Below are 25,577 nucleotides of genomic sequence, written 5' to 3'. Positions count from 1 at the left end.
AGAGAAAAGTGTAAACAACATAGGCCTAGCAAAAATGCAATATAGACCCACCGTAAAGGCTGTGCAGACACAAAAGCTGCAGTTTTAAAGCACTTTTGTTGAGCCACGAGAATAAATAACACTGCGTTGCTCACAGCAAATATTACAGAAGGAAGAGATAAGAGAAAACAGACTTGAATCCGTGTCGTTAACAGTGCAATGGACCCAAAGAGTGAAAACAATGATATGGTTTACATTTTTGTGGCTGGGCGATTCCTGGAGAAATGAGCATGTGTCTGTGGCAGCCTGGACCACACACACTCTTATCAATCTCTGCACAATAACACAGAAAACAATTTGCTAATGTTTTGAAAATAGCATTCCCTTTCGCCTTGCTCCGGCATTGAAAGATGTATGCACAATTTCATAAACACAATCAGTGTGCTGAATGGAGGCACTGATATTCTGAAGGAAAAAAAATCTCATTGTTCCTGAGCTATGGAAAAGCAGTCAGTGGCCCATATCACACCACATACACCCACCCCACCCTCGCTCTCCTTCAGCAGCACACAAAGCCTAATTCCACCGAGCACTGAACAATGCGCAGCAGTTAGCGCAGACAATATTATCGATGAGCAAAAAGAAAGCGTCAGCAGGACAGATGCTACACTGAGGAGAAACTGCATGGGCCACAGAGGCGTCCATGAAGGTTCAGAAGAAGAAATACAAACTGCAGGTATTGGAGAAACTGTGGCTATTCATGACAAATACTTATGCTACTGTAATAGAGTTGATTTTTGGTTAATTGTCCTGTTTAGTAGTTTTAAATGTTAAATACTGACCATGTAGTTTCAATTAGTTACATAAAATTATCATGGGAGTATTGCGTACAGCACAAGTCCCAATTGTCCCATGGCTCAGCGGTCTTTTTCTGAACAAACTCGCATCACTGCACCCCCCGCTTTTGATTCATCCGAGCGACGAGAATGTGGTTTAAAATGACGTCATGATGTTATAACAAGTACCTTTGATCCCCGATCAATCATTGGGTTTATAAAGCAATAGCTAGAACATAGTTCTTTGATTTTTTCTTTCGTCAATTTTTGGCAGCAAAAAGTAAAATTAAAAACAATACTAAGGGTTTTCACTGAACTCAAATGCAGCCGGAACCAGTCTGACATCCTTATATTTGGCCGGAAGTCATTCCACTCCTGCATAGAACATGGAAGTATCAAATTATCGGCAGGTCAAGGTGGGGAAAGTGGAGATCTGCTGACATCTGCTGGGGAATGTTTGTGGCTGTAGTAAAGATTTGTTTAGGCATTTTATTTTTGAAGTTATATGCTGCAGAAAAGGTTCATCCTAAAAAAAAAAAAAAAAAAAAAAAAAGTAAATTAAACATCCATCCATTTTCTACCGCTTGGTCCCTTTCGGGGTCGCAGGTGACTGGAGCCTATCCCAGTGACTTCGGGCCTTAGGCAGGGTACACCCTGGACAGTGGCCAACTCGTCGCAGAAATTAAATTAAACACATTAAGTGAAAATTGTGTTCAACTTATATACATTTAATATTTATATTCACGCAAAATAAGAGAACCTGTTTTTGTCCCACAACAGGAATATCTCAGGTTTGCAATGCAGCAGAACAGAGACATGCAGAATAGAGCCCGCGTAATCTCTCATTCCTCCATTATAGAAAAAGCTTCAGTTGTAATCATCTAGACGTTTAGACTCTCATCCAAGTTGTTCTCAATTTGCGGCTCTAGTTTGATTCTTTTTCTACTCTAAACCCTGTAATGGATGCATCTTATGGTAAACAAAGAACTGGCTTCCAGTGAAACAAAAACAGGACAGGTGGGTGGGGCTTTGTTACATTTCTGTTGACTGTACAAATACACACATACATTTAATACGCTGCTGTAGAGCACTGAATGAGTAATTCAAATAACGTATTTGATTCAAACTATTATTTACTCACTCTGGATATGGTTTGACCGTTTAAAGTTATACAATTCATTGTAAAGGAAGAACCTATAACATACATAATTTTCACTCAAATTAATATCTTACAAGGTTAATATGTATTAACTATTGTGCCATTTTGAACAAGCATGTGATTTTTGAAACAAATAGCAGTCTCATTGCCGTCAAGTTCAGATCCCACATCATCTTGGGCCCTTGCAGTTCAATGTAAAATCGATATTCCGTCTGAAAGAGTTCACTCCCCCTCCGAGTCCTCTGCACCTTCCTCTACAGAGTCCTCTGCACCTTCCTCTACAGAGTCCTCTGCACCTTCCTCTACAGAGTCCTCTGCACCTTCCTCTACAGAGTCCTCAGCATCTTCCTCTACAGAGTCCTCTGCACCTTCCTCTACAGAGTCCTCAGCATCTTCCTCTACAGAGTCCTCCTCGTCCTCATACTTGGGAGGCATCTTCAAAACAATCTCATTGTCCTCATCGTCGTCAGCCACCACCACAGACTTCCTCCTCTCTAGCACTGAAGGGGTGCAGAGGGGGGTGTTCTGAAGAGAGAAAAGTAACAAGACATTTGGTCTTAGATTTGGGCAGTTTGTGTTTTTGCAATAGCCGGTAGTCGAAGAAGTACTTAAGTAAACGTACGGATACAGAAGTGAAAGTAAAGTACTAGTAGAAACATGTACTTTTAGAGTAAAAACTAGTCCACACTGAGAACTATTAATGGATCAAATGTAATGGTCTTGATAAAAAAAAAATTGTGATAGAAGCATCTGAATTGATAATTTGTCCAGTATTTTTGTCAAAACATGGTCTTTTACTCAATATTAAGGCAGGATGTCACCATGGCCATTTCAAGTATTCTCAAAGTATTTTACTAGTCAGTCGGTAAAAGAAAGTTGTAGAGTTGAAACAGATGCCTGCTCTCAAATGTAATCAAGTACTTTTTCATGACACAGGGAGTGGGGGGGGGCATCCAAATAGTCTTAGGGTTAGGGTAGGTTAGGCAGTAGTGATGAGTCTTTTGAATCGGGGTCTCACGGGGCACCTGCAGTTCGGTGCGCTGGGGGACTCATTCTAATTTCTCAGTGAATAAGAGTTGGATTGTAATAAAACAATTGTAATTAGTCTGAAAAATGATTTTTTTTTCTAATTTGTGAGTATCCATAATAATTTGTTCAGTGTTTGATAATCTATTATTATTCTATGCGAGTTTGAGACATCCAATGTGGGCTGAACATGCAAGTTCCAGTCGCCTCCTGGGAGAGCACATACATTTATCAAAGTAAACGCACTCCCATTAATAATTCCTTTGACCGTTTCTACTGCAACAGTAAATGTAAATTCGGTGTTCTTGTTGGTACATTGGTTTTATCGCACTGCCACAAATATCAAGCGCGATAAGCATTAACGCACCAGACTAATATCAGCACAGTTATCTGGCCCTCGGTCATTGACACACCAAGGGCCATTTTCAGTCTGTGCAAACTTCCGGCAAATATTACATATAAACTGATCCTTACATCACTGAGGGTCGAGGTGTTGCCTTCTGATGACTTCTTCGGAGGGACTTGAGCCGCCTGGAAAAGGATACATTTGAATACAGTAAATTCAAAGGTTGTCAAAAACTCAGATGCAAAGATTACAATCCAACTTGAGCAGGATTTATGAGAGCAGAATTGTTTATTAATCACCCTTCGTAAACAATTTATTTGGCACATTTGAGACAGGGACAGTGCACAATCTACATTGACCTCATCAGGAGATGCTATGTTTCAGGTTGTAGCTCAAGTGCTAATTTATGCCGTAACATTCTACTACATATGGCCAGCTAGTGGCAGGAGCGCACAGAGGGCGGAACATAGTGCCAACATGAGCAGTTAGAAGATCCTTGGACACGACCCGTGTGGAAGTTACTGTCATGAGTGGCTCTCCGAAATCCTCCATACCATCTTTAAGCCTATATTGCATATTATTGTTTAATGTTTTGTTGTTTGTGTTGCACCGAATCACCAGGACAAGTTCCTATGTTTGTGAATTTTGTTCATTGACAAATGGCAATAAACCCTATTCTGATTCTGAAAATACAAAATATTTACAAGGTCGACATTTTAGTAAAGTAATGAAACTAGTAAATTAATTTACCATAAAGAAAAAAGACTAAACTAGTTAGACTGTAGTACTTACAAATCCTGGAAAGTCATAGTCGATTCCGTTCTCTGCCAGGCGTTTCCTGAGCTTGGCCTCTTTGCGCACCAGTTTCTTGGTCATCCTGTCGATGTCTTCTTGGGAGTGAGCCTTGTTGTAGCGTGTGACAGCAGGTTTAGAGGGTTTGGTGAACGGTCTCTGGGAGCCAACAAACAGCTTCTCATGCACTTTCTCTGGCGGAATCACATGGCCTATGGAAACATACACATCTAGTTATCGAGGATTTTAGCAATAGAGTAATCTGTCGATACTTTTCTTCAATTAATCGGTTAATTTTTTGTACATTCCATCACCCATTTAAAAGCATATTAAATATTTATTAGACAAACATTATATTTCACAGTAATAAACAAATAAGGAGTTCCTGTTTAAAATAACACATTTTATTCTTAATGTCACAGTACGTCCCCAAAAGAGCAACATTTCACCTCACCAGTCCAAACTGTTCTGTTTGTATATAAAGAATATATATAAAGGACTAAAACATGTCACCAGACTTTAAACTGTTACAGTAGCCAGTGTGTGCCGTTCACTTCAGCCTCTGTGTCTTCACCCCATAATTGTAGACTTCTTGTTTCATACTTGCGGTCCACCATATTGTTTCCATGGATATTGCCTGTTTCAACGCACAACAGAGGAGAGTGGCGGATATTGTCACTGGGAAACAGTGTTGTGTGAAAGAGCACAAACACACGCCGCTTTCTCCTTTGTTGTGCTTCAATTGCTGCAGGTCCGAGTGGAACAAGCTCCGTGTGAAACTAAAGCTCCACAAGCCGTTCCGTGCACTCAGCGCACAAGATTCACATTTTTAATTAAAAATGTAAATTAAACAAATCATTGAGGCAATCAAATAAAACCTTTTTGTAACCAAATTACTTGATTAATTGTTGCAGCCCTATTAACATTATCACAGCCAATTCTGTGTTGGCCTTGTTGTCACTGCATGAGTATTTTAACATACATTTGATGAGTCTCTCTCCCATTAGATAATTGTTCATCGTCTCTGCAACAATCTTGGCGACTTCATCACAGTCAAACTCCACAAAGGCATAGCCTTTACTTCCGCCGGTCTGCAACATAAGAAAAACATTCTTTAAAAAAGGGAAATACTTTACATCCAGCTATAAATAATAACAATAGTTCGAGGCAGACAGAATGCCCTGATTAAAGAAAATGTGGTAAAAAGCCCACGGTTTCTTAAACACAGGCTTTGAAAGGTAATAATGCACATTCACATTTAGCCAATAGGATCCTGATTTGAATGATTGTATTATGAAAACACCTTTAACATAAATCAGGAATAGACTTATTTAAAGTTTGTCGGCACATGGGTTTTATCACTCTGCCAATCCATGAGCAGGCAATAAGCATAACGTGCAACAATGCTTTGGGCTCAATTGTCTGACTTCAAACCACTTTTAGATCCAAAGTCATTTTCAGTTTGAGCCAATATTTAATCTACCTACATACGAGCATTTCAAAAATACAGAATTTACACACCTTTTTACTCCTGGACAGACGCAGCCGCCGGACTTTGCCAAACTGCTCGAAATAGGTTTTGAGTTGTGGCTCAAACAAACCTAGAGGCAAATGTGCCACATAAATAACACCAGGGGCAAATCTGGTACCCTGAGGAGAAGAAAAAAGGTTTAATAAGTACTGACATATTAAAAATACAGAGTCAAAGCCACATCACTAGATTCCCCCCCATCTCAAAGTATACTCAAAAGTTCTTGAAATTAGCATGCCAGACTTCACATTTTAGTACATGTTTTGAGTAAGGCTGCATGATTGTGAAAAAATATCTAAATGTATAGAGATTAGATTGGAGATGTATTTAAATAAATAGGGTTATGTTAAAAATTCACCTTTTAAACATTCAGGGATCAAATTATGATTTCAATTTCATGGCGGATAATAATGCAAGAGGTCAACAAAATACAATTCCACCATTTAACTTCTGGTTTATATCTATGGCGTCATTTAATTATGACACTAAAAAAAGTAACGCAAGATGAACAAATTGCTAGAATAACTTCACAAATAAAACGGTTGAATGGTTAAAACAAAACAAAAATAGTAACCAATATCAGAGAACAAAATGATCTTAGTTATGACACTACACTGACCAAAGCACACATTTATCTAACACACTGAGATGATCTCAAATGATAGCATTAAAACAAATTCATTGCGATAAAACTACATAAAGTAGCTCCAGATTTGTATCGTAAACCCACCTTGCTTGATTTGTTCTTCTTAGCCTCTTCGACCTTCTTTTTAAACTCAGATTCTTGTTGAGGATTCAGTGCGAGCAGATGTTTAGGAGCCGCTTCTGCTTTAATTTCCGTCATTTTTATATAAAGTATTTGTAGCTTTAAATACACATGGCGTTAAGAATGAACGGAGTTAAGATCTGCACAGAACACGTTTGGTCCGTTCTGAACCTGATCCATGTGGCTAAAGAACATGTGAGGCAAGGCGGAAGTGGAAGTGGACCGGATATGGAGGAAGACGAGAAGCGCGCCGCCACTGGCGAGGAAGCCAAAGTGGCGCTCGGCGTTATCACAGCTTCTCACGACAGCGCCGGGATCATAGTCACGTTTGCAGTAAAAGTGCGGAACTTCACTTGTCGTTCCATTCATTCTCTATTTGCCATGGAATTAGCCGAGTCTTGTCCGTAGTTTGGACATGCCTGTCTTACACATGGATCTTTTATGGGTCTTACGTGTTGCCAGTGCCAGATTTGTATTATTTTTTTTTTTTTTAATTGTTATCGTTATTTTTTATCCCAAAGCAGATTTAAATAGTTCATCATTGTTCATTGTTTTATGTTGCACCGAATCACCAAGACAAGTTCCTATGTTTGTGAATTCTGTTCATTGACAATGGCAATAAATCTTTTTTTCTGATTCTGATTATCCATCCGTAATGACCGGAGCAGGAAGTGGAGCGCCACATTTTTAAGGCAACCGGAAGTAGCAAGTCGGTTTCGTAAGTGCACGTTTTACGGCGACAGTGGCAAAGGGTGTCTTTAAACGCAATAAACTAAACTGAAAGCAGTGACCCAATTGATTCTAAGTTATTAAAAATTAACTTAGTAAAATCATTATGAATCCGGGAAGTATGTGATTGCAAAAAGTAAAGCAAAGGTAAGGTGAGGTAAGGTAAGTTTATTTGTACCCGAGGGTAGATAAAAAGAGTGGGCTGGTCAAAAAGCAGGCAACATGACTTACATATGTATTACCACTACAGTACTAACCATATTCATTGAAAAAGTTACATGCTGCAATCTTCCCTCTGACATAATGTGATGATTAAAATAATTTGGTCACACTGGATGTGTGTTTTGCTCATCCTCCATTTGTGTGTATTTTCTACTTCCCCACAAACCCTTTGCTCTCTATTTGCAATTTAAACATGTTTAAACATAGCCTGCCACACTTGTCTCAAATCTTTACAGCTCTTCAGGAGCATTCGAATTTCAATTTACATTTGCAATTGTCTATCCGTTTTTGGCTTGGCACTGTCTTATAGTTTGACCCTAAAAGAAGCAAAGGAAATGTAACTTTTCTTATTTGTGCTATTGTCAAATTATATTTTTCTTTTTGTTGTCTTTTCTGTTGTCTTCAGCACTGATAAATTGTTGGCACAAAGATCAACCCTTTGAGTGACCAGTGAGTGCAGGACACTCTCAGAGCCATCAGCCCCATGTGGTCTGAGTGAAGTGCACTGTAATCAAAGCTCCACAGTAAACACTGTGATGGAGGAGAAGCTGGGGCCCCCACTGAGCTCACAGCAAAACACACACTTTAGTATGAGTTTGCCCACGTAGGAAGGTTGTTATTGAATTTTCCTTGGCTATAAGTCGGTGCAGTGTTGCCATCCTTTAAAATGAAATAAATGTTGTTTATTTCTGTTTCAAAGCATTATACAATCACCATTCCTCTTAAATTAGGCTGTATGTTACATATTTACACCATGGATATATTACACAATAAAATAATTGAGACAAATTGTGCGCAAAATGTGTTAAATTTCCAAATAATAAATAAAATGATTTCGTCTTCAGAGAAATGCCTAGTCAATAGAACAGAATTCAGTCCACCCAAGACAAGCTGTGATTCCGGCAAACTGGCCGTATAATGTTGAAATTCAAGGAGTTGAGATGATTTGATCTGTGTGTGTCATTATTGTAACTGGCCGGGTTAGGGTTAGATTTGGGTGAATTGAATGTGTTCTGTTCTTTCTCTGGTAGTGATTCAACCACCAGGGGGCAGCTTTGGACCACGTTTACACTGACCACCTCGTCTGATTTCAGATGTTTGCTGTGGGTCACTCAGGATGTTTTCATATTCTATTACACAAAGCATGAAATCCACTCCACTGCTATCACTTCCACATGCTGCTTATTGATGAAATTGCTTTTAACATTATTTTCTCTTCAGCAACTCGTGTATCTTCATGTGAAATATAAACATTTGATGTAATATTTAACAATCACATTCAGTAATCATAATCACACTATATTTGGAGTGACAGAATGACGACAAAGCACAAGTAAATCATGAAAATTTGACATTTTAATGGAAACTAAAACTGTGAACACTGGAGGTTTTTTCTTTTATTGAATCAATTACATTGTTTGGATTTGAGGATTCTTACCATGCTTTAGACAAATCAAAACCAGGACAATGAGACAATTCTTTTAAAATTCAAAACAAATTTTAAATATCATGATGAAGACTGCTGACTTAACATGTAAGACATCTGAGAATGAAACACTATTGCCTTTGTGCGGCAGGAGGACAGATGAGAAAGTAAAACAAAGATGGCGACATCTCTTTGACTGTTAGTAGTGAAGTTGCCCTTGTCCACTGTAGACCACCTTAGATGTCCTTTACCTCAGTTAGATATATAAAAAGGAAAATCTGCACAAGTTGCAAGGGCAGTATCTTTTTAAAAATTAACAGTTTGAAGATGCACAAACACCAAAGTCCAGCATTTCCCATTACAATTGATTACTGAGGAAGCAGCACTGTCGGTATTTAGTGTGACCTTTTCTTTCCCTGGCACAGCTCACAGAACACTCAAGTGGACATTGGGCTGCTACAGTAGTGACTTGTGCTCAGACAAAACCAAAATTAAAAAAAAATCTTGTCTGAGTGCAGAAATGTTTTGGTGTTCCTTTGGTGAAAGTTGCTAATCTGTGCGTTCAGATTTCCTTTTTCTTTTTTTTTAACATGGCAGATAAATTAAACTTCACATACAATGAATTTCAAAGGTCCTCAACCACAGAAATGTGATGTAGTGATTTATAGAGAATCAGCTGACAAAAAGAGCTAGTTGGTGAAACAAAATAAGCCTAAATTGTTCAAACAATTAAAGTCAACAAAAACTCGAGTGACATCTTCCTTTTAGTTTCATCCTACTTGTGCATCTATGGATAAATTAGGTTTAAACTTAAAATAAACAGTATCATAAACATATGGTTAAATAAATCTGTTCAAATGTATGATTTGATGTGCTACTTTAGACTTCTGAAAAAGGACTTGCACCAAGTCCATCACCACTGATTTTGGCTTTAGGTCAAACAATTCCCAATACGAGCAGTGAACATTTCAAAATCAACAATGTCAGAAAAAAAGAAAGAAAATAAAGTCTACGCTCTCAAATTGTTAAAATTTCCAAAGCAGACAAGCAAAGCAAAAGTTACCAAAAAAGAACAAACATTACAGAATGGCACGGATATACGCAGGAAGCAGATTTTTAAACAATCAAAATTGCTGTTAATTTATCATAACGTTTCACACAGGCACCTGAACATGTAACAACAACAAAAGAGGGCAATGAGCTCAATTATACCAGAGACTTGCATATAATAATAGGAAAAACTTGCTACGTGCCCGCTCATGAAACATCGGACCTCAGCTGAGTTGGAAATGGCCCACGAGATTTCAGACCAAAACTTGAATTATTAAAACGTTCTTAGAGTCTGAGCAGCAGATGATGTATTACACGTTTGGCCAAATACAGCTGCCATTTCCACCACAGCCTGCACCAGCAACTTGGAGGTGATTGCACATCCTGAAGAAAAGGGAAGGGGCTCACAAACATATCAGTCTTTTTCTTATGCACGCACCTACAAACTCAACACACACAATAAATCCCTCCCGCGCTCCCATTCAAAACAACTTGCCTTTTTGGTTTGCAGACACTTAACAGTTGTATCTTCATAAATGCATATTTCAGATGGTTTAATAAGTGCTAATATAGAGAAGTCTCCAGGTTGGGGATGTGGGTGATTCTCTGATTTCCCTTCCCAAGACTATCCCGTTGTAAAAACATGTAAAAAATAAAAATATTCATTGTAAGACAATACAGTAACATCACATAAGTCTGTTTGACCCTGTTGACATCTACAGCCTACAGATGCTTCCCTGTCAGTCACAACACAGCCAGAACTAATGGCATTGGCCCTTAATGGGTATCAATGTTATGTGCATGAGAATCATTAGCATTTGGGAGGGCGGTCTTCGGAATTGCAGGGAAAAGATGCAATAGGTTTAATTTCCATCGTTGCCCAAACCAGTATGTGGTTAGACTTTGCATCAGGGTCACGATTAACAAAATAACATCAGTCTGTTGATAAAGTTTTAACATTACAGTATGAACAGAATGATGTGGCTATAAAAGTCAGCTACACAGCTCAAGAGTGGAGCAAACAAGAAAAACGTTCTAAAAACAGCAAACGATGTGCTTTTAAACAGGGAAAATGACAGAAAATATGACTTAAATTATTTGGCGTCTTAAATAAAGCTCCAAAGAGCAATTTCCAAATTGGGATTATCATCCGTAGATGGGCTACTACACAAGGAAATATTTAACATAGTCATGGCTTATCAACACTACCTGAGTTACATAATAATTCTGTATTTTATCTTCTCTGAAAAATAACAGCCCCAAGCCATTATTTCGAGGAGTATTGAGTGAGTACATAAAACTCTAGCAATTAAAAAGGTAAATGCAGTTGGCGTACATAAAGTGCTATTAATCCACACAAAGCAAATCTGTTGGAACTGAACTCAGAAAGTCCCTTTGTTACAGACATGAAGACCATCTTGTCTTAGAGAACGGAGCAAAACAGCCAGCTTTTAAGAGCCACACAAAGCAGTTATTTTCAGAGGATGCCTGTGAGCAGTTTTAAACCGGAGGGGCACCAACATCTCAGCTAAGATGTAAGTAACAGGGATCACATGTCATGTACGCTGATTACAATATTATTGCACACCGATTTGAAAATGTTAAGGTTTTCCACAGTAGGAGATAAAACAGACCTCCACTTCACATATATATTTTGTCAATGTGGCTCGTAAGGGCTGATTGAGAGATATTGCATTATTTTTTGTTACTGCTGCAATCTTAATGTGGTAATGAAGCCTGATTTATTTCCACAAGTATACATGCAACAAAAATGAAAAAGAAGAAAAAAAATATTAAAAAAAAAAAAAAAATCACAAAATCAAGTCCCAATCAGAGAAAATACAACCTTCAAAAAGCCTTTTTTACCACTGAAATACAGTGCAGAAGACCAAAAATGTTTAACATAATTTGTTCTAAAAGCGTTTACATGAAGTGAATTTAACAAACACTATAATGAGCATGAAATGTGTGAAATCTTAAAAATCCAGAGGATTGCCGTTAAGATTGTGTTTTAAATGAAAGGGGAGGGCCATTGCTTTCCTTCCAGTCACACACCCGTTTGTATACTGTTGGGCCTACTGCAGTGCAGTACACATTTGTAAGAAAGAAGAGACAGAAAAGAAACATTTAAGACAAGGCTCTTCTTCCTGAAGGGTGTGTTACTCATGAGCGCCCCCTGGGCTTGCTGTTTTAACAGGAAGATGATAATGCCACCGCTTCAAGGCATTGTTTTCTAAAGTGTGTTCATGTTTTCAAGCTTGCACTGAGTTGTGCACGTATGACGTCAAACATATCTACATTGAACTCATAAGAATGCGCTGAGAAAGAATAGCTGAGGCATCCCATAATCACACTGATGTAGTTGAACAGGATAAAGGCTTGGGAGGTGCAGTCGGACACCTTGTAGTTGGACGTGATCTTAAAAGAGCCACAAGACAAGGCCCTCACAGCTCAAAGTCGCTCGTGTCCATTCATCGACTTGGAGAGGCACAGGTCGACTTCTTTAGCACATCCTTTGACAGTTTTTGTGAATATTTTTTCTTCAGAAGTTTGGTGCTCGACTCTTGAGTCCAAAGGAAATCTTTCATGCTAAACTATAGTTTCACAGTTGTTACTTTAGCTATCCAACAGGATTTCCAAAGAAGATGGACTGCAGAAGGTTTACTCACTGGTCAGGTCCATCCTTGGACCCACTATACACCACTACTCTTTTTGGATCTGAAACACAAAGCAGAACTATTACATTAGAGGCACTCAGACAAAAGATAGCAGACCATGTAACCCACTTACCTTGTTTTTGCAAGTTAAAAATAATTTCCATTTCTGTTGAAAAAATATAAAATTACAGTTAATTTGAGGAATATTGTGCATTGTGACTATTAGATCAGATGAAGCAATGTTTGTATGTACCTTTAGTGTGATACATGACAGCAGCTTTTATGTCAAAGGAGCCCCAGCTACACCTCCTACCATTGTCTTTAAAGTGAGTCGACTCTTTGACAGAGCCAAACAGCACAGTGGTCACGGGGCCCTGGGCACATTTAGCACCGGTATCTTTACCCAGGCCCACAACAGAGCATGCAGCCTTGCCCTCCTCTTTTGGCTTGTCCTGGCCACACTGTTGCAGTTTGCACTCTTCATTGACACAGACAGGAGAGGAAGAAGCGCGAGTCCTTTTCTCCGAGTCCTGGGCCAACATGGCAGGATCAGAGAGCAAGGAGATGTTCTCAAAGCAGGGCTGGAACTGGCTTTGAGCAACAGACACTGAGGAGTCGTCCGCTGAAGACACCGGTCCACTTTCTCTGTCTGGACCCAAATTGGGCTCATTGATAAAGGAGAGCCCCCACTGATTCTGGAAGATGTCTCCTAAGGCTTTCTGATTTGTCTGAGCAGCTGGCGGGTCAAGATGGCGAGCACTAGGGAGCGCAGGTTGCATATTTAAAGGGTAAATTAAAAGAGTACATTTTCTAATATCATACGCCTCTCCATCTATACGACTACTTGTAGAGCTACAATTACTTTCCAGAGAAGATGCTACATTCTCGCCACCCGGGACAGATGGGGCTGGTGGAATACTACTAGCATCAGGAGTAAAGAAGGTGCCTGAAGGGCAACCATTCCCAGAAACCGGACCATTACTAAAGCTAGCTGAGGTGATAGTTTTCATAGCAGACATGGGGACCTGGGACAGTCTAACAGGAGGCAGTCCCTCTCCTGCAGATTGAGCTACTTTGAGGTTTTCCTTTACTTTACTTGCATAACTGATCTTAGGAACAATTTTTGCACTACTATTGTCCACAGGAAATACTGGAGGTGGCTTAAACAAAGTCCAAGAGTCCTCTTTAGAAGGGGAGGACAATTTGGCTTTATGCCTTTCCTCAGCCTTTTTACCAAAGGTGCCAGCTGATTTACTATCAATGTTTTTCCTCTGCGATTCTCCCACTAAAGCGTCCAAGGAAACAGCCCTCCGAGCAGCGGCAGGAACTTTGAATGTCTCCAGCCGAGAAGCAGCCAGTTTTTCATTTGACTCCAGGCTAAAAGCCCCAGGTGCCTGCATGCTATTGCCTTGTTGCTTGTCCTTTTCACGAGTCACATTGTCTGTGCTCTTGACATTGTTGCATCTTGCCTTCTGCTTCTTAGAAGTTGAATATCCACCTTCGGAGCCGCTTCCATCATTGTCCTTGCTAGAATAGCCATTTGTAAGAATGCCACAATTTACAATGCCATTTTGAAGCACCACAGTGTTATCCACAGATTGGTCATCATGATGATTTAAATCCAAATCCTTGTCATTTTTAAGGTCCATATTTCTCTTGTGATCCAAAGCTTTGCTGATTGTTTTGGGGACAGTCATATACAGCCTCTGAGAGGATTTCTGCTTCACAGTTACAGTACTCGCAAGTCTGCTACCATTGCCGTTGGTGGGATGTGACATGCCAACAATATCAGACGAGTTAAGATTCTTCTCCCTTTCCTTGATGTTTAATTTTGTAGAGCCTAGAAGACAAAAAGGATTTTAGTCAAAATACACATTTCTTGAGGATCTAACACTTATTGCCCTGCCTGCGGTCTGATGCAACAACCATTGTGTTATAACTGCAGCTTCCATGACATGCATTACTGTCTCACCATCACGTCGATGGATATTTCTGTAATTTAACATATTATTGAAACTTAGATTTTTACCAATTCACATAAACACGGGGCAAAACTGAATAATGTGATTTAACAACAATTACATAAGGAACTCTAACCTTGACCTGATTAATTAGACAGTCAAATAGTCTAGTTGTCTGGTAGAAATAAATATTCACTTGCTGTGGACCATAAATGGCTGTATGCAACCATAGCAGCGTCAACGTGGTGCGCTCCATGCCACCAGCACCTATGTGTATGGTCACAGCGCATGTCTACATTGTTTACGTTTAAGCTTATTTATAAAAGTGGGGGGAAAACGGTGCAAATTTAGAGGATTGCCGTTTTTGGGAATCACATCCAACCTGCTGCGTGGCTTGAAGATGCAACAGGCCTGTCAAAGCTAGCATTTAGCCTGCGCTAGTGTCAACCGCATGTGTCACAATCCCAGCACAACAGTTCACCTCAGCGTGGCTTTACACACGCACAGGAACCAGAACCGATCCATGTGTCATTTGGACCCGACGCTGTCTTAGAATCCAAACTAGCCTGATTAGCATTAGCTCTGAGTGATGTTGTAACATGGCCGACAGGAAATGGCAGCAGCTCAGAACATTCCAGTGGAGCCGGCTCGTTTTCCTCAACCGGGACACAGGCGTCTGCAGATGAATTCAACACGCGCGGTCCACACGCAGAAACGACCCGCAGATAAGCCCCGGCGTACACGAGATTCAACGCAATATTGTGGTACTTTTGCCTTTATATTTACTGCTGAAAATGGGTTGCCAAACCGGCGCACGCAAGGTCAGTCCCCGACGTGTCAGACCGCTACCGTCACATAATGCCCGCTAATCGTGTTCAATCGTGTCTGACAGTGCGCTTTATGTCCGCGTCTGGGCGCGCCACGCGTTCACAGCCAAAGTGCCGAGTGTTGACTGTAGTTTACGGCTAACATGCTAAGTCCGGGATCACGCTCGCGCTCTACGCTAGTTAGCATTAGCTCCCTAAGCTCATTGACATTAGCTGAGTAAGGCTAGCCCGCGTTAGCTCACTCCTCCGGATGGCCCGACCTGTTTTCTTCGTGTTCGTTTCCTGATGCTGGCGCTGGCTGTGGCTCTGATCATGTTTTAAACCTGCCGTGTGTTGAGTTGAGAGCCTGTCCGCGCCGTGTTGGTGTTTGCCCTGTGCCCGGTCTTTGGGCTGTTCCTCCATTGAAGAGTGGAGTGTCGGACTTTAGCGTTAGCTCCTGGTAAGTACAGCGCAGTCCAATCACAACCAGAGCAAAACGGAAGCTATTTGAAGCCACTGTAAACGTCAGCACTCGGGGGCTAAAAATGGCACTGTTTTGGGTGGTCATTGCTTCTGAATTAGCGTGTTCTATTTTTACATTGTTGAGCACAGAGGCATCGGTATTTATTGTACTTTGTGCTTGATCATTTGTATTGTCATTAGAGGAAGGATGTTATAAAGTGTTATGTTTGAAGGGTGGTCCACACTGGGGTGGGGTTCCCTTATCATATGACCGGAGGCTCTGCCACGTCTCCAGGCTGTGGATAGGCTTTGGTTTAGACAGGCACTTTCCCCAGCTCCTAAAATGGAAAGTCAACATTCCCAGAGTGCATACTACGCTCACGTGTCAAGAAAGAATATCAAACACACGCCATTTACTGTCATCAAATGCTTACATTGTGGGCTTTTGTGACAGTGCTAGTGCCATCAAAGTAAACTGAGCACCTTTTTGGATTTGTCGTTTGAGTTATTGCTATCTATGGAAATTATTGATGATTTCCATAACCATCTTGGGGGAAGCATGCCAATAGAAAACCATATTGAGAATGTATATGATAACATATTCGACCGCTGTCTCGTTCTTCAGTGTTGAACTTGTATGTAAATCCATCCATGACTTACTTTACGCCTCACCATGGAAATATAATCATGGATGTATGAGTATAATCCGTCCATGCGCCTTTTACACTGACACTAAAATGCACAATCCAACCCCCAAGAAGGCTTACAGCGCCCCCTTGTGGTGCATGACGGGAGGCATTTTGATTAAGTTTTCAAATCTCTATTTTAATGTCGCTCACACCGAAGAACTAATAAACAAACGCAATAAACTCAATCAGCAAACAATACCATTTAAAGTTCAACAACTCTTTTATGGTTGGGCTTTGTCAATCAGCAGTGGAGAATTTGACGAAGATAAATCTTTACATGCAATTTATTGTAAATTAATATGATAATTTGACCAAAGAATATGTGCAATATACATACATACATACATACATACATACATACAATAAAATATAAAAGGCCTAATATATTTTTCAGGTTTTCTAATAATAATTGCAACAAACCCCCACATAATTGCGACCAATTAATTAGTCATACTGTAGAAGATTAAAAACACAGTAAAATGTGGTTCAAACCTATAAATAACCTCAGCCTTTTAGCATATCGAGTTGACTGAGATAAACTGACATAATGTATAGAGCGTCCGTGTTTTCAGAAAGTGCATTTTCTCGAAAGTATTAAAAATTCAAATAAAGCAATGGACTTCTTCATGTCTTGTAACTCCCTTGGTGCTGACATGTAGTTATTGTGTATAGATTGTACGCATCATGGTGTCCACAGATTCTGAATTAAGTTGTTGCTTTTAATGGCTGCTGCCTGCCAACTACAAAGGTGCATTTACTGCCATCTTCTTTATTCATTAGACTTTATTCTCTCTTCTGACTTTATTATCTTCTGAATGTTGTTGTTGTTGTTGTTGTTGTGTTACTTGGATGGCGGTTGGCAGCCAACTGAAGAGGTGCGTCTTCAAAGTCTTCTGAAGTGAATCTTTTATTACAGAGGAATTCATTGTCTTCAGGTGTCACAAAAGGTTTTGAATGTCTTGATGACGTAGTACTTTGTAAGTCAGCCAGTAGAGAACATTAAACATTAGAAAGCTCATGGGGAAAAGTGCTCGGGAGATCGTATCAATTCGTTTAGCCCGCTCCACGAAGCGTTTGCGGATGTCATAGAAACCTAATCCAGGAGGTAAATCGGCAAAGACAGGTGTTGCATCCATTTCAGCTGGACCTGTCGACAGTGCAAGTCTGTAGCTTTGGTAGAGTAAGCCTTGTTGTTCCTCTTCCTAAATACAAATAAAACATATTAGTCTTCTCAGTTTAATTTACAGTTTTGTAAATCTCCATTGACTGATCAGTCAGTTAGTGAGCCCCACTTACCCTGGCACAGACGCTGCACTGCTGAGAGGGGTTTCCATGTGGAGTATTGTTGCCTGAGAGGTTGTTTCCTTTTGCCTTACTGTCACTTCCCTACAAGAGAAAGACCGGGTTTTGATAACCTTCAATAAACTTAACAATTGTTGCATCGTACAATCTTATTCTGATCAGTACAAATAGAATATAACAAATACATCAATCTGTCAAAAGTATAATAATAATTATAAGCAAATAGACTGCATTTTTTTTGCGTGTGTATGGTATAAATATGAAAATGTGTGCAAGAAAGATCAAGACATTAGGAAAACTCATCCAAGTGAGGAACAAGGTGATGCTTGAATTAATTACAGGTCATTTAAGCGCATGCTTGTTGGCTACGGCATAACATGCAGCAGAGATGTGCAGCTCATGTAGAGCCGGGTGCAGGGAACAGCCAATGACAGCTGCCCCAGGGGCAAAGTGGGTGTGGGTTGCACTCACAGATCTCTGCCGCTGCTGCTCCTTCAGCTTCTTCTTCAGTCTGAAGAACTCCTTGTGTTGCCGTGAAACGAAGTTAACAGCGGCATATTCCAGCAGTGCAGCAAATACAAATAGTAGACATACTGCCATCCAGATATCTATGGCCTTCACATAAGAAACCTGAGCGACAAGACAAACTACATTATAAATGGTAACTATAGGTATCTTTGGTAACAACAGATCAAATGGTTCAAAAACCATTAACAAATGCAATGCAGTATTCAGTTGATACTCTTATCAAAACGTATCTACATTTTCTAATGAAATGTACTTAATTTAAAATAAATAAATGGATGCCAAATACCACTTCTGTACTGTATATTTGGTGTAAACTGTTTACTGCCTAAGTGATCTCTTGTCTTTAATTCTAGAGCGAGTGGTAAATGTGTGGGAGAAAGTACACACAATTCCTCGTGTAAAGTCCAGATAAAACAGTGCGTAACCTTTGGCAGTGAAGCCCTGGAGCCCGAGCTCTGGGTGGTCATAGTCAGCACTGTAGTGATGCCCAGTCCGACTCGAGCTGGGGCTGCGTCCATGTTGATCCAGAAGGAAACCCAGGACAGAATGACTGTCAGCAGGCTGGGGATGTACATCTGGATGAGGTAGTAGCCCATCTGCCGCTCCAGGTAAAAGTTCACTTCTATGCATGTAAACTTACCTAGATGCAACAGCAGTGTTACATTATATTGTACAAAGCAATTCTAACCTAACCTTTGTGAAGTGTGTTAACCACACAACAGGTGACTATGTGCATGAGGGTTAGGACGCTACAAGTTCCTTGTACAACAACGAGCACCACTGTATTGTATTCATATTGTAATGTATTGGTCACAGTTCTTTGAACTAACATTGCTCGAATAAATACTCTAAACTAAACAAAGCATGTGTTCAGTACCTGTGTTATAGTTCTTGGTGCAGTAACCCAGGCCCTTTTCCTCCTTAAGCACAAACTGTGGCAACTGCAGATCATCAGCGACCTGTACGGCCCCAACATCCAGCCATTCAAAGATTAAGTCATTCATTGTGTAGCCAACTGGACAAAGAAAGAAAATTTAAATCAAAGTTTATTCCTTAGAAGAATTTCAGAAGGATTGATTACAGCAAAACCGCTGTTAAACTGCTTTTATATAGCTTAAGTAATCAATATTACAGCATAATTATACAACCATCATAATTAATCAAATATATCTGTTCTGCCATAAGAAATAACACTGTAGTAGTTTCAAAACTTAATAACTTCGGGCATCAAAAATGTACACTACTTTGACAGTGACCAGTGCATCAAAATGATTGTATTTAATGTTGTGTTCTATTAGTGGCTTTATGTAAGTAAGGGGATCTGTCCAGCAAAGCTGCTAAATCCATAAAACATTGTTGAATTAAGTAGATACAGCAGTACATACATCACGCACATACACATACACATACTGTTCTTTTTTGTTGTCAGTCAGTTTATGTTTATGCTTACAGCTTTCCAGTTGCATTGTGCATGTCTGACTGTCCATGGGGAAGTTCTTGAGATCCATGGGACAGGAGAGGATGAGAGTTAATCTAAAAACACAAAGACGTAGAGTTTATTGTCATGTTGCAGATGTCTGGGGAGAAGCAGCTGCAGTGATGTGTAAAATGGAAGCTGACATTCTCACGCATTCTCCTCCCAGTGCTGGACGTCCAGGTAGAGAGGCCGGACCTCTAAACCCCACAGAGGCCGCAATCACACGTAATGTCACTCAAACCTTTTAGCACTCGGAGCCAACATTTAAGGTCATGTCAACCAGATACAACCTTTGCGGCACCTGTCCTAGGATTTTCCTGTAATACTTTAGTACAATACACAAAGCAAACCAGTGATGACAGATGATGCGTAGTCCGGGACCACAGCATTTTTTTTAATAGACGATGCATCATTGTCTATAAAAATCTTGTTTGTCTTCAAAAGAAAACAAAGCATGTAGTTTCACAGCTGACAGACTTTCTGTGCTGACTCATAAGGCGTATCACTGCGTATGCCACATTTGCCTTTATTCTGGTGAGGACATTGAGGCATCACGGCTGAGTAGTGACGGTTAGTAAACTTTTACGCATCCATATGACCTTGTTCTTTGAACCGAGAAAACCATGTTGTGTATTAATGCCCTGAGGTTAGAGGTCACTGCATTCATCAAGCATCAGAATCACAATGGATTGGTTAAACTGAAAGGGAAATATGGCTTTAAAACAATTCTAATTATAACTCATCAGCATTACGCTACACTAAATCCTTGCCTTGGCACCACACTACTGACCTGATTATGCTTTATCCTGCAGAAATAATACAACTTTTAACTCATTAGGCAGTAGGAACAGGACAATGCCCTTGCGAGTGAACTCAATCGAAAAAATAAACAAAGCGAAGGGCCATGTAAGAAAAAGGAGATATTGTCTGTCAAACTATAATGTGATTTCTGATTTAAATGTGCCAATAACTGTGATTATGGGCACCACCCAGGCTATTTACCTCTAGTCAACATCTTTTATTAAACCCATGTAATCTGTAACCCAGATCACATTTTGTGGGTAGAAAATATGTCAAAAGCCTTAACAAACCATTGCTTACTCGACCAGACGACTGACCCGGACAAATTGATTACTGTTGTTCATTATGCTGCTCTCAGTGGCTGGCCATAGGTTACTATGGTAATCCACAGACTCACAAGACATGACACATTTCTAAAACGTAGTTAGGTTTCTTACCAATTTGAACTCAATTTATTTGAGCTCGGAACCAACACAATATAAATACACAGTCTAAGTGACTTTTGCTTGGCTGGATTTTAAATGATTTGTTTGGTTTGGTTGGGAAAGTGCATGTAAATGAACAGACATGGGACACATTCTATAAGCACGCAACAAGACCGCTGCCAAGGGCTTATTTCCATCAAATGTCCCGCATTGGCTCTTACACTCCTACGCACAGACACACACAGACACACACATACATACACATACACAGACATGCACACATACATACACGCACACATGCATGCACATACATGCACACATACATACACACAAACACGCACGCACGCACACATACACATACATGCACACACACACATACATACATTCACACACATACACGCACACATACACATACATACACACACACATACATACATAAACACACATACACGCACACATACATACATGCACACACACACAGACACATCTACATGCACCTACACACGCACCTGCACGCACACATCTACATGCACACACACACACACACACACACACTTACGCACACATTAATTGACATTGGAGGCAAGGCAGGTGAAGGACAGGAAGTAATTACAGTATGCACTGGTCTGGTCAAAGCACCAACCTTCACGGTGGTGGACACGTGCTGTTAGCCCTTTGCCAAATGCCAATATTAGTTAGTTTGTATTGATCAACTAATATTTTGATTTTTAGTTTTACATTACTGGTCTTTCATTTATATTACTTTGTCCTTTTGTCATGGGAAACGGGTTTGTAGTTTCCAATCCATTGAACACATCCTGTACAGTTTTGCACATGTATATAACTGGGTCACGAGATGGTGACTATGAGGGTCTGAATATGATTCAGCTGCTCAGTCCTCCGTGAGCTCTGGTGCCTTGAGGTTAAGGCCGTTGTCGGGACAGATGAGCACACGTCCATCAGGTCCCTCTCGAAATACAATACCTTTTTGTTTTAAACTTTTTTAGACTTCAGTACCTGATGCTGTAGAGGACGTTCCCATTGCTAAAGATCCGCAGCAGTTTGTTGTCCGTGGTAACCTCATGGAAGTTTGCCCCCTTCTCATTGGCAAAGAACAGATCCGGTTTCCAGATGGAGTCTAACATAGAAGGGTCCAAGTCCAGAGAGTCGTCTGGGTATTCCTTGTAGGCCAGTCGAGGGTCATTCCACTGCTGCCGTAAAAATACATTAAGTCGGTAATCCTGGTGAACAACAGAAAAAGAATGAAAAAACAAAATTATTATTATTTTATAAAAACTAGGCTAAGTCAGGCATTCAATTGCATATCACATATCATTATTTATGAACATAAAATATAACATACTGAATCACTGCATCAAATTTTAGCACTACTGGTCTTCTATAAAACTTAACAAAAATCCATAGAAACCATAAAGTGGATAGGATTGGAACTGCAGGTATGTCAATAAATAATTAGAATATACATACGTAATACACAAACTGTAAAAGTAACTCTGTTGTAACATTTCAAGATATTGTGAAGATTGAATGAGTGAACAGAGTAACAATGGGTAAAAGAATATTTCTACTTAACCATTAACAGCCACCGCTACTTAAGACTTTTGTAAATGGTCTACTCTTTTTAAGTATTTCTCTAAAAGGTGTCTAGATTGTCAGCACTAAGTATAACACTATATTTTTGTATTCAAACGAGATTACTACTAAATTATAAGTGACAATAGCTAATGTGCAAGACTGTGTTTACAGTTGTAACATCATACTGTGAGGACACACATCAGCCAAGTTGCTCCAAATGGCCTTGACACATAAATACATAGGGAGGACTGTCAGACAGGCTTTCTGTAGATAGATGAGATGAATGATGAAGAGTACACTACTTTTTGGATAAATTAAAATCAGACATTGCAGTTAAACTTAGGTCCTTCTTTTTCTGACAAGAACATTATATTGCATTCTTACCATAGTAGTTTCTGTGATGGATCCAAAGCTGTTTATGAAGATGTTACAGGTGACATTAACAGGAGGTCCTGCCAAAACAACATATGCATTTAAAAAGTCACAAGCCAATGTGCTTTTTGAGTTAGTCCCAGATTTAGAGCAAATCACTGCACATAATGCGTCTAAAAGAACATTTGAATGTAAAATAGGGCTAGGAATGAGAAGAGGCAACACTTACAAACGTAACACACTTGCACACAATGTTGCATTGTGGTATTTTTGTAGACGTAACATGTCTTTGTCGTTCCTTTTTAGCACGGTCCATCAGTCGACCATCATAACGTTAAATATTTCAGTGGGAGGCAATAATTTATTGATTATACTTTAGTTACATTAGTGTATTTATAGATAATCAGCCGGGGATTTACCCAGTGTGCACTTGACAGGGATGTGGAGCAAGTATGAAAAATGGATAAAACGCGACCCCCGAGAATGAGGGTGAAGTGTGTCAGAAAGAATATGTCTTCCCTCACTATGAGATGGAGCACAAAAAGGCCTGTGGGGTAACTAATGACGAATACTTTGACAAAAAACACTTGTGAAGGAAGTCAACGTTAAAACCTAAGGATGTGGGTCAGTAAGAGCAGTAATGACAAATGGCATGAAAAGAAAGCAGGAGGATGCCATGTGTGAAAACCCCACTGCCTCCCGGCCCGTCACACTCTGATGCCATCTGCGAGTGATTTGTTCTGTGTAAAGAGTTGTGCAAATATGAAGCTCACACTGGTTTCCACAGGAGAAAGTACCTTTAAAGTTGGGGCGGATGCGGGCGTCATATCCAGATGTACGGCCCATCAGTTTGTCCAGAAAGTCTGAGGGAGAGTGTGGTCTGGGAGCTTTGGTGCTGGGGAACGTCATGTCTTTACAAGTCACTAACCTGCCACAATATTAGACACACATAGTAAGAGGATATCTGGGGACGGCATGGATAATGACATGTATTTTCTTTCATAAGGCAAGCTACACTATTTCTACATTAACACAAGTATTAGAAAAGAATAAACGTTGTCTTCAGTGGGAAATGTGCAACATTAAGGACAAGAGCAACAATTCAATAACAGCAGGGACAAAATAATTATTCAGGATTTTTTTTACTACATAAAATGACAACACTAAAGAGCATGTGATGGTGAAGTGCACTATTGATATAACATTTTCTAAAAGTTTTGTTTTTGATCAAAGTGCATCTTTTACTATTAATTCCAATTCATATTTATTATTTTGATTAAGAACACATTTAAAACAAATATGAAAATTAACTACACCTATATATTGAATTTAAAATTGTATTTTATATCAAAATAATGTCTTCCCTTACTTCATAAACTGACCAAAATAAAAATAGTTTCTGGAAAATAAAATGTAAGCTCACACAATAATCACCTTTGAATGGAGAGGAAAAAAAGAAATGCTGCGCTTACCTTTGGTGAAAAATAAAGACTAATGAAGCCCAGATGAAGTAGATATTGTCCAAAAGCATTCTTAAATGGTCAAAAACAGCAGTAAAGCCAAGTACAGAAACTTTGACTCCCTCTGACACCCTCTGACTCCCTCTGACTCTTTGCAGGTGAACGTCAGGAATATGCTCTGCTGCTGCTGCTGCTGCTGCTGCTGCTGCTGCTGCTGCTGCTGCTGCTGCTGCTGCTGCTGCTGCTGCTGCTGCTGCTGCTGCTGCTGCTGCTGCTGCTGTCACGGCTCATGTATTATTCAATATCCACACACAAGTTTTTTCTGTTCATATTTCTGGGTTGTGTTTGTGTGACGACTGTCCTCTAGTTTTCATGACCTTATAATAATGGTCATGAATGCTTCACAAATGACTGGAGGACTATTTAAAGAGACAGTGTCGTTATTGCAAAGTGTGACCCACTCTTCCTCTTGAAGAACCATGGTGAACATTTAAGAAATTAACGATTCATAATATATATCACTTAGTATTTGTCAGTATATGCCTGTACATCATTTATCTTGCACAAATTTACACTTAACATTTAAGGAAAAATAATATGAATATTATTATATATGTAACATATACATCCCATCAATAAAGTCAAGCTTTATTAACCACATCCTTCTTATGAACACATTTTCATGACGGTTAATGAATTGTAAACCAATTTTAATGCAATTTTCCATTTTGAAAAAGCATTATTGGATGCAAGAAATGGAACATTTAATATCCTCATCCTTATTTTGTTCATTGTTGTCCAGTTTTTCTGGTCTAATTATTTCATCCCCTGACTGCCAGATAAATTGTGATAGAAAAGGAGAAAGCCTGTTTATTCTTCCATGCAGAAGTTGGCAGAGGGAGGTGGCAGTGCAGCCATTTACTCATGTAATATTAATGTAACACACAAAGGAGGGAGGCTATGGCGGCACGTGTTTGGCTGTACACTTGAGAAACCACTGTCAAATAACATCAGTAATGTGTGACTATACAAACTAGGAACACAACACTAATAAGAGGCTCACAGTAGGATAAGGTTTCTGCTCGCTTGAGCTTATTCTCTGTAGAGCAGAAGTAGGCCAAGTTAATGCCGTTTAGTTGTGAACACCCTGGACAACATGTTTTGATTAATTGACAATGC

The 25,577-nt window shown here is 39.7% G+C and overlaps 3 protein-coding genes and 2 non-coding genes across 5 annotated transcripts; all 5 read right to left on the bottom strand.

Moving 5' to 3' along the window:
* Positions 1–1,880: 1,880 nt before the first annotated feature.
* On the bottom strand, positions 1,881–6,635 carry nifk (nucleolar protein interacting with the FHA domain of MKI67). Its single transcript, XM_072446457.1, has 6 exons — positions 6,400–6,635; positions 5,660–5,788; positions 5,121–5,229; positions 4,139–4,350; positions 3,475–3,531; positions 1,881–2,499 (listed from the first exon to the last, which is right to left on the bottom strand). The coding sequence occupies exons 1-6, from the start codon at positions 6,511–6,513 to the stop codon at positions 2,197–2,199; spliced, it is 924 nt and encodes a 307-aa protein (XP_072302558.1). The 5' UTR covers positions 6,514–6,635; the 3' UTR covers positions 1,881–2,196.
* LOC140361301 (small nucleolar RNA ACA64) lies at positions 3,304–3,434 on the bottom strand. Its single transcript, XR_011926979.1, has one exon. It is a non-coding gene; the product is annotated as a small nucleolar RNA ACA64 (small nucleolar RNA).
* LOC140361302 (small nucleolar RNA ACA64) lies at positions 5,475–5,604 on the bottom strand. The gene has a single exon (XR_011926980.1). It is a non-coding gene; the product is annotated as a small nucleolar RNA ACA64 (small nucleolar RNA).
* A 2,089-nt stretch (positions 6,636–8,724) lies between the features above and the next one.
* Positions 8,725–15,730, bottom strand: nufip2 (nuclear FMR1 interacting protein 2). Its single transcript, XM_072446456.1, has 4 exons — positions 15,568–15,730; positions 12,773–14,359; positions 12,653–12,685; positions 8,725–12,580 (listed from the first exon to the last, which is right to left on the bottom strand). The coding sequence occupies exons 1-4, from the start codon at positions 15,707–15,709 to the stop codon at positions 12,528–12,530; spliced, it is 1,815 nt and encodes a 604-aa protein (XP_072302557.1). The 5' UTR covers positions 15,710–15,730; the 3' UTR covers positions 8,725–12,527.
* Positions 15,731–17,337: 1,607 nt separating this feature from the next.
* Positions 17,338–24,496, bottom strand: glra4b (glycine receptor, alpha 4b). The gene is made up of 10 exons (XM_072446485.1): positions 24,411–24,496; positions 23,736–23,866; positions 22,951–23,018; positions 21,988–22,211; positions 19,718–19,800; positions 19,145–19,282; positions 18,693–18,907; positions 18,211–18,369; positions 17,734–17,823; positions 17,338–17,639 (listed from the first exon to the last, which is right to left on the bottom strand). The coding sequence occupies exons 1-10, from the start codon at positions 24,467–24,469 to the stop codon at positions 17,376–17,378; spliced, it is 1,431 nt and encodes a 476-aa protein (XP_072302586.1). The 5' UTR covers positions 24,470–24,496; the 3' UTR covers positions 17,338–17,375.
* Between the last annotated feature and the right edge of the window lie 1,081 nt (positions 24,497–25,577).

Source organism: Eucyclogobius newberryi, unplaced genomic scaffold (genome assembly GCF_026437365.1).
Source record: "Eucyclogobius newberryi isolate DKJ021-1_F unplaced genomic scaffold, fEucNew1.0.hap1 SCAF_15, whole genome shotgun sequence".
NCBI classification, from domain to species: domain Eukaryota; kingdom Metazoa; phylum Chordata; class Actinopteri; order Gobiiformes; family Gobiidae; genus Eucyclogobius; species Eucyclogobius newberryi.
Note: the sequence above shows the minus strand (reverse complement) of the source record. Positions and strands in the feature narration are given on the sequence as shown.